Below are 9,748 nucleotides of genomic sequence, written 5' to 3'. Positions count from 1 at the left end.
CTTTAAGTTGATATGGCCTAAACAGATTACAAATCGCTGAAATAGTGGAACAACTAACAAACATGATCTTTCATTCAAATGTTTGTTCAGCTGATATTAAAGGATAAGATTCCTGAATACATGGAAAATCAAATCCTCTCCCTGCCTATAAATACAAGTCATGTGGTCAAAGCAAAGGTAATCACAACTCTCATTCTCTGAGTTCTATAGTTGTTGACAGTATCATTTTTCTTTCTCATTCTGACTTAGGCATCGGAGTGCTCACGCCGGCTCACCCCCGGTCACTTCGATCTTTCTTTCTTGTTGTGCAGTCAAATACCTTGTGTGTCGGTCAACTTAAGCTCGGCAGGCGTGTCACGTCATCACTTGGAAAACTGTGCATCAACAATTTCAATTGGCCCCATGCCACTAACTTGTAGATTGAGAACATTGCGGGCCTGGGGGTGTTTGTTTTTTATTTTGACATGTTTGCACAAGAGAGAGAAGGATTCAAACTAGTAATCTCCGCTTCATTAGGCGTGGTTTCAACTGATTGAGCTACCTCTTAAGAGTGTTTGTTAAACAATACAAACACCTCTGCACATTGTTCACTTAAAAAAAAGAAAATAATAATTGATATAAAAAAGTGAAAAAGTGAAATTGAAAAAAGTGAAAAAATTTTATTTTATAGTAATTTTTTTTTTACTAGTAATAAAAAGTAAATTATGTGATATAAAAAATATTTTACACTACATTTTACAAATTTTTCAAAAGTAATCGGCGCAATAACGGTTTTGCTTTATCATTAAGGTTTAACGTGTATATAGCTTTTAGAAGAGCAAGCAACCAAACCATAAACCCAACGTTTAAGCCTCATGAACTTTCTTTCCCTAATAAAATGTAATTGTTAAATCTAGGTTGTTTCGGTCTCTTAAGTAAGATAAAATACTAGTCCAAGTCTTAGTCAATGGAGGGTTGTTGTTTGTGAAAACAAGAATTATCTCAAACATGAGAGCATCGTACTCTTATTCATTGATTTTAGAGTGCATCTTCTATGTGGTCGTGGCATAAAAGGGTGGGTTTGTGCCACCAATCAGAAAGTGACTTCAACCACACTAAACCCAAGTTTAGAAAAAAAAAAAAAAAAACAAAAAAAACTAATTACACCTAATTATATCAAATATAAGGGGTGGCTGCGGCCACACGAGCCACCCCTAGGCCCTGGGGTGGCCGCGCGAGCCACCCCAGCTCATCAAGGGTGGCGCGCGGCCATCCCAGATTTGGCCGGGGGTGGCTGCGTGCCACCCCATGGGCCCACTTGGGATGGCTGTCGGTTTCAAAACTACCAGAGAGACAGACAGAGATACCGGGCAGCGACGCAGCAGGGTTCAACAAGCAGTGACTTTTGCCGGCTGCGAGCGGTTGTGTTGAATGTATTTTTTAAAAAAAAAAGAATAATAATGGTGGGTTAAATCTTGTGTTTTGTTTGCATGCATTTATTTTGTGCCAACCTGACGTGGCGACCTCTGAATAATGGGCATAAAAGCCTTGTTTTGTGCAACGTCCACACTGAAGTTATTGTCTTAATTTTATTGTGTATAAGGCTCTATTTATAAAGCTTACAAAATAATTTGAATAATTTCAAATGTAATTTTATTCATAATCAAATTCCTTCACTTACAACAAACAATTTATCATTTATTGTAAATAATTTCTATCCTTATTATATACTCTAACACTTAAAACATGTGATTCTTATTTACATTTTTAATAGTGTGTAATTTTCATATACATTTTTAACCTGCTCTAAAATCATATATGGGTTTAATAGACTAAATTAAAAAGTGTCAAAGAAGTGCAAGAAGCCCAAGAAGTTGATACAGGAGGAAGGGGCTTCTTGCCACTCGTAAGATAAATAAATAAGAAAAATCCAAAAGAAAAATAAAAAATCCCGGAAATTCAAGTTGAAATTGGAACCCATTAAGATGATTAGAATTGGGTCACGTATCCGGACATAACTGTGCCAACCAATGACGTACGTACGCAGTCGGGTCAGCGGGCCAAAGCCAACCCAGCAAGCAATGCAATCGTCAATATCTCCATCCCCAGTTCATCAAACTTAGCCCATTTTATGTTAAAAGTTAGATGCAAAATACGATAGAATGAACTATTTGTCATTTGCTTAAAATTCATATTTTTTAATTGTAAAAATCAAACTTCTCATATGTTTGATAATGATTTTGAAAAGTGATTTTTGGTTTTGGTTTGAAAAATGTGTTTTACGTGATATAAAGATTAAAAAAAAAAAAAAAAAAAGTTTTTTTGGTCTTTGTTTGAAAAACATTTTTTTAAGTAATATAAATGTGAGAACTTTTTTTTTTTTTTTTTGAAGTCCACATTTTAGGATATGTTTTATATGTGGTCCAATTAATAAAATTGTTGGTTGTGTTTTCAAAAAAATAAATGCTATATTATATATGCTTATTTTGAGAAAACACAAGCAGGTAGCTAAACTCCTCACCTGGCCTTATTATGAGTACACTTGGCTAATGTGTTATATATAACGGCATCAAGAAAAGCCATGAAAGGAGTGGAATTCTCATTGGATGCTATTACAAGAGACACCCACACATGCAATAATAAGTTGAAGAGTTAATGAAATTAGTGATGGGTTGAAGAGAGTAAGAACGAATAGTTCATTACATTGGTGATCTAGATGATGTGTTGGCAGACAGAAAAATATAATAATGCTAGAAGTCACTCTAAGAATTGAATAAGAATAAATGTCTGTTTAATAAATTAAATTTTAAAAAATTATTCCACCAAATGTAAAAGGAAACTGTCTCCTTTTTGTCCTTCAAAGTAATGTGACTTTGGATTTGACCGAAATGCCTCCCTCTTTACCAACCAATGCCTCCCTCTTTAGCAACAAAGGACGTTGTGGATATTGAGCAATGAAACATTAAATAATTAAAGGGTATTAAAATATTAATTCAATAATTTGTGATTTAAGGCATAAACCATTCGAACCACATTCATGCTTAAGAACTAAGCCCATTAATCGAAATCCAATAACCAGTTCAAACGCATATTTTTCAATAAAATATAATATATTACCTTATGAGGAGTAGATTAAAAATTAAAATTAAAAAATTGACAGAATGTTCGCATTGAATTTTAATATTTTCACGTTGTTCATACTCCATTGTCTATGGTTTACAAAATGAATGAAGATAGAATAAAAATTATATTTAAAGAGTTTATTATTTGATATTTTTGCATATCTGCTAGTTAAACTAGAGAAAAGTTAATTTTTAGCCTAATTTATCTAAAAAATAGAAGCTCATGATTGAGAATGCTCTAACAGTTTTTCAATGCGATTAAACTCAACGTTCAGAAATGATTAAAAATTTGACCGAATTCTTCAAAATATAAGATTTTTATATTTGGTGTACTCTTAGGCATCATAGACGAATTATTTGTTCTTTTCAAAGTAACTTCAAGAATATAAGAATATTTGATACAAAAGTATTTAAAAATTAAATGACAAATGATAGGGAAAAAAAAAATTCTAAGTAAACCATGGTTTTTCTTTCATTTCCCAATTTATGAATTAACTCTACGTTTGTCTAAGTACTGTTTGACTTATTTTCACTGTTTGACTTATTTTCTATATATATAATCAAATAAAACTTATTAATTTTCGTTTTTTGAGAAATAAAATAATTCATCACTTTTATATATTGATTTTACAAATGGTCACAATCAATTTCAAAAAGTAGTATTAACAAAATTCAATATAGTCATTAATTTGGGAGAGAAGGTTTATTTTAGTCGGCTCAAGGGAGAGTTTTTATATGATTCAGAAATTGAGACACTTTTTTTTAGTCCACATTTTAGGATATGTTTTATGTGTGGTCCAATTAATAAAATTGTTCGTTGTGTTGTGTTTTCAGAAAAACATATATATCTATATATGCTTATTTCGAGAAAACACAAGTTGGTAGTATATTCGGAATTTATACATTAATCTAAACTCCTCACCGCTTGTGTAGAAGAATTTCTGGCTTTTATGGCCGGGATGAACATTATATGTGGTTCAAAACTTGAGATTATAATGTAAAAATATGGTTTCTCTTAATTCTAGGCCGAAATAGTTGTAATAATGCAATCTTTAGATCTCTCAATTTCTTTTCTATAAAGGTCCTCAATAACATTTGAGGACTTAAAAGAGACACAAGAATGTCAAAGTGTCAGAAAAGCATCATCTTTATGAAGAAGCACACAACTCGGTGAAATACAAAAATAGAATACAAACATACCTACGTGCTCAGTGAGATACAAAGTGGCATCCCAATGAACTTGGTATTGTTAACGTTTTACGTAATCACTAGAATTACGCATTGGATGAATAAGCATAGAGTAATATTACAAATCTTACACTAAAATTCGAGCACTAATATACAATAGTGATCACTATTGTGTAATTCTACATCCCATGTGTGAATTGTCAAGGCAAGTGTGACACCAATCAGCATGAGTTACTTTGGCTTCCACATTCCATGAGCACTCTTAAGTCACCTGCAATCTAATATAAGAACAGTATTTCAATAATATATATATATATATATGGACAAAAAAGAAGAGTCAAAGTAACCTGATTGCATTGTTCCTCATATCTACCACTAATGCCTCCGTCCTTGATTCTTGTGTGCTCGTCTTTGACGATTTTCTATTCTAATATATAGTTGAGGGAACATCTTGAAAAAGATGTCATCAGCATGTTTGTAGTAGCATATCCTCCACCTCTTCCAAAACATTAGAGGTCCAATAACAATCCCAAAGCCGAAAATAAATCCTAATTCAGCACTTAAGAAGTTCCAATCAATTGCATTTCTAGAATTTGAATGAGTTTCTTCAGATGTTGGAGGCGATGATCTTGGCTCTTCACTTGTACATTTTTCTTTTAAAGGAAAGCCACATAATCCTATGTTCCCTTCATAGGAAGTTTCCGAGAATGTAGCAAATTGCTTGATCTGTGGAATCTTTCCCACCAATTGATTGAACGAAAGGTTAAGGACTGATAGGAAAGTAAGACCATCTGCAAGCTGGAATGGAATCTCACCTGTAAGCTCGTTACTTGACAAGTCCAATGACTCCAATTTACTCAATTTTCCAAGAGACGGGGGAATTTGACCCTTGAAAGCATTATGTGACAAGTTGAGAATATATAGTGATTTGAGTTCTCCTATTTCTCCAGGTATAGACCCATCAAAATTGTTGCATGAGAAGTCGAGGGAGGTGAAGATATTTAGGATCTTCACTATCTTTGCCTCATGTCCTTTCATGGTAACAGTTATCACATCTTGATAATAAATGTTTATCCCAGTTTCCCCACGATTGTAAGCATTCCTCGGCCCACTCAGTCCACCCTGTCCAACTCGGACGTGATTGAGCACAGATTCGACCTCAATTATATCATCTGTTATTGCTTTCCAATCCGAAAAGTATTTTATTGGAAGCTTTCCGATGAAATTGTTTGCAGCAAGGTCTACAATTTGAAGCTCTTACAAGGAGGCATTAAGCCCTCGACAATCAATGGGCCCGTAAAATTTGTTAGATCGTAGAACAAGGACATGTAACATGGATATGTTCTTCAAGTAACATGGGAAGGCATCCTCAATGTGGTTGTTCCCAAGGTCTAAAACTTCCAAAGATGTGCATTGGGCCAAAAATTTTGGTAGCTTTCCTTCCAGTTGGTTTCCATTAAGATTTAAAGTTTGTAAGCCACAATTGCTTGGAAACACATTAGGAATTGTGCCAATGAGATTATTTCTGTATAGATTCAGCACCCCTAAACCTTGATTTGACATCCCTTGATCCTGTTTATACGGATTCTCTTGAACTATTTGATTCCGTGAAAGCTGAGTTAGATGAAGACTTTGGGGCTCCCCACTCATCATAAATAAGCATTGAGGAATTTTGCCACTCAATAAATTATCAGACAAATCTAGAACAAAAAGCTTTGTAGCGTTGCATATTGATCTAGGAATACTCCCATTGAACTTATTATTCGAAAGAGAGAAGAAATAAGTGTCAGTAAGGAAGTTGCCAATATTAGCTGGTATGACACAGCTGAAGTTATTTCCTGAGAAATCCAAGTATTTAGCATGTTCTGGGAAAGCTGAGAGTTGCCCTTGGAGCTGGTTGGAGCGAAGGTCTAAGGACGTCAAAGAAGACATGTTGAGTAAAGAAAAATCTAGAGTCTCTAGATGGTTATAAGAAAGATTTAATGAGTTAAGATAAGGAAGTTCCCAAATCCAATTGGGTATCTCTCCATGAATCTCATTGTCTGAAAGATCTAGACTTGATAATGTGGATTGACTTATCAAGAAGTGAGGATATGTTTTCAATTTGCTAGAAGCCAATCCTAAGTTGTTGTGGGATAGATCAAGATCTGAAAGACTTCTCATAGTCATAATCACATTAAGCTGCAAGGAGCCGTTAAAGTTGTTCCAAGAGAGTGAGAGACTCCTAAGACTTTGGATCTCAAAGAGAGACATGGGTATTGGCCCTTCCAAGTTGTTGTGACTCAAATCAAGGTACCTCAATAGGGAAGAAGAAACAGTTGGAAATTCATTGAGTTGACCAGAAAATCGATTATTGCTAAGTGTTAGCTCTATCAATGATTGAAGGAAAAACAAAGACGTGGGTATTGGCCCTTCCAAGTTATTGTGACTCAAATCAAGGGTTTCCAGTAGACAAGAAGAGACATTCGACAAGTCATTGAGTGGACCAGAAAATTGGTTGTTGTGAAGTCCTAGTTCTTGCAATGATGGAAGGGAAAGCAAAGAAATTGGAATACTTCCTTCCAATGAATTGTACGTCAAGTCAAGAACCTTTAGATTCAAAAGTTCTTCCCACCGAGTGGAAGTAATCTGACCTGATAAATTATTATGGGAAAGGTCTATTGTGGTCAAACTCTTGCTCATGCTGAATGATGGAATTGATTCGACGAAGTTGTTGGATGACATGTCCAAATAAAGCAATTGTGTGAGGCTAGCCATTGACGTTGGGATTGATCCATTGAAATTGCAATAAAAAAGATCTATTAAGGACAACATTTTCAGGTTACCAATAGAACGTGGCAATTCCCCTGAAAAGTTTGTGACACGAAGCGCCAGCATTCGAAGAGATCCATTGGAAGGAAATTCTGGCAACGAACCCTGAAGACGATAATTACTTGATAAGTCAAGCGTTTCCAGTGTTGGAATTTGAAAGATCTTTTCTGGAAAAGTTCCATTCATCCGACAAAAAGAGAGAATCAAGGATGTCAAATTTTTGAAATCTGCAAAAGATTCTGGAACTGGAGAATCAAAATCGTTATCATCAAGACGAATAATTGAGAGAGACTGAAGATTTGTTAACGAGGAATCAAGAGGCCCCGAAAGAAGACAATCTGTTAAGCTCAACACTCTAAGCTTTGGTAGTGAAGATGATAAGGCAGTGCCCCACTCATACCCCTGTGTTGATATATTGACACGATCAAGATGAAGTTCCATAAGCTCCGAAAGGTTTTGAACCAGCATTTTTAGATTTGGGCTCTCAAGTTTCAATGAATAATGAGATTCGCATTTGAAGTAATCAGTAGATAAATCAAGAGTAACCAACCTTGTCAAGTGCGAAATTGCAATTGGAATCTGCCCCGTAAAACAAGCATTTGATAGGTTCAAATACCTCAAGTTCATGAGCTTGTCAAATTGGGATGGAATCTCGGAAGAAAAGTTGTTAGAAGCCAAACCCAAGTGCTGGAGATATTGAAGACCAAAGAGGCTGCTTGAATTATCAAGTCCACCAGAGATGGATTCATTGGTCAGGTCGAGACCGATAACACGCCCCTCGTTGCAGCTTACACCTACCCATGAACAGCAATCGACACTTTGATTCCAGTGCACTAGTTTTGTGGATGAAGCACCTCCAAATATAAGGCTATTCTTCAATTGGAGCAGCAAGGATTGCTGATTGCCAAGGCATTGGCCAGACACGGCAAAGATACATAAGCCGATGGAAAGTGAGCATATCATGAGCATCAAGAAAAGCCATGAAAAGAGTGGAATTCTCATTGGAAGCTGTAACAAAAGACACCCACACAATATATAATGAGTTGAAGAAAGAGTTAGCGAAATTAATGATGGGTTGAAGAGAGTAAGAGCGAAGAGTAGATTACATTTTTTTTTGTGGCTGTAGCTGATATCCGTTAGCTGACAGAAAACCGCTGAGATTTGGAAACTGTGAAAGTGTAAAAATAAGAGGTAGCGAAGGCTTTGCTTCAACTGGAACGAACAATGATGGTAATTTAAATCTCCAAGTATATCGTATTTCTTATATAGGGGAGGGAGAGAGCAGTAAAAATTAACCCAGTCAGTAATAGCCAACAATAATTGGTTTGCTTTATCTTAACGTGACTTTGTCAAAAAGCACTATAAAAAGGTGATAGCATGCATGAGAAGGTAATAGTAATGGAAAGTGCCAATAATGTATCTTCAAAGGGTACCCACCCGTCTACTTCATTAATTCTTCCATTTACATTTCCTTTTACACAATTTTCAAAAGTAGTCGACACAAGTACAATAATGGTTTTTTGCTTTATCACCAATTGGTTAACGTGTCTATGATATATAGCTTTTTGAAAAGCAAGCAAACCGTAAACCCAACGTTGAAGCCTTATGGCCCATGGGCTTTCTTTCCCTAACAGTGTTATTGTTAAATCAAGGTCGTTTTGGTCTCTTAAGCAAGACAAAATAATGGTCCAAGTAAAGTCAATGGAGGATTGTTGTTTGTGAAAACAAGAATTATTAGACACATTGCTTAGTTCAACATGCGGTCAAAGCCACGTATGAATGGAATGCTCAAATCTTAAAAATTATTACAAGTGCTATATATAGCCTATATTTGTTTTGTTTGAAACATGTTTATTAATTTTTTAAATGAATTTAATCAACTTACTTTAATTAATGATATTTATTTATCCATATCGATTGTGATTATAAAATATTTATAACTATTTTGTTAGGAAAACTACAATTACCCTCACCTCACAATTTGTTTGCAATGTGAATGCTTATAATCAATTCAATGTATCTAGGTTATAATTCATCTTCTTATTCTTCTCAAAGTAACTCAATTGTTACAATTTAGTTTTAATTTATTTAGTCGTTTGGTTTTTTGTTTTTGGGTGGAGTTGTTCTTAAATTTTAACTCAAATTGATTCCCAACCCAGGCCATTTAGCAATTCGAATTAATTGTCAATAAAATTCAAAATGTTAATGATCAGGGCTAGGCATGCATCACTATATGGAGAATGGAGTATATGTTCTGGTGAAAATCAGTAGGATAAATTTCCTCCTACTCAAATGGGAATAGCATTCTCCCCATTAGAGCAATCATTTCATTTCATGGTTACAATTTAATGGTATAAATAATGTTACATTATAAATATGTTGACACACTATTTAAATATTTTTAATAAAATAAAATTATTTATGCCGTTATAGATACATTAACATTAAATTCTAACAACCAGTAATGAAAAAGATAACTTTATGCTACTAATTAATATTACCCTTATCATCATCAACATATAACATAGGAAATAAAGATATAACATAGGAAATAAAGATAAATAATTTATCATTTCAAGCAAAAACCCACATCTCATTTCGTCTAGAGACTCGAGACAACTCTAATATACCCCTTCTTCTCTTGTTGG

At 34.5% G+C, this 9,748-nt stretch overlaps 1 protein-coding gene across 1 annotated transcript; it reads right to left on the bottom strand.

Moving 5' to 3' along the window:
• Positions 1–5,303: 5,303 nt before the first annotated feature.
• On the bottom strand, positions 5,304–8,252 carry LOC132161957 (probable leucine-rich repeat receptor-like protein kinase At1g35710). The gene is made up of 2 exons (XM_059572185.1): positions 8,207–8,252; positions 5,304–8,108 (listed from the first exon to the last, which is right to left on the bottom strand). Exon 2 carries the CDS (start codon positions 8,100–8,102, stop codon positions 5,547–5,549), a length of 2,556 nt encoding a protein of 851 aa, XP_059428168.1. The 5' UTR covers positions 8,103–8,108; positions 8,207–8,252; the 3' UTR covers positions 5,304–5,546.
• Between the last annotated feature and the right edge of the window lie 1,496 nt (positions 8,253–9,748).

The sequence above is a fragment of the Corylus avellana genome, chromosome ca9, assembly GCF_901000735.1.
Source record: "Corylus avellana chromosome ca9, CavTom2PMs-1.0".
NCBI classification, from domain to species: domain Eukaryota; kingdom Viridiplantae; phylum Streptophyta; class Magnoliopsida; order Fagales; family Betulaceae; genus Corylus; species Corylus avellana.
Note: the sequence above shows the minus strand (reverse complement) of the source record. Positions and strands in the feature narration are given on the sequence as shown.

What these genes read in the sequence shown, in the direction of transcription:
- LOC132161957 (XM_059572185.1), bottom strand. Translation starts at nt 8,102, where the DNA reads ATGAGAATTCCACTCTTTTCATGGCTTTTCTTGATGCTCATGATATGC.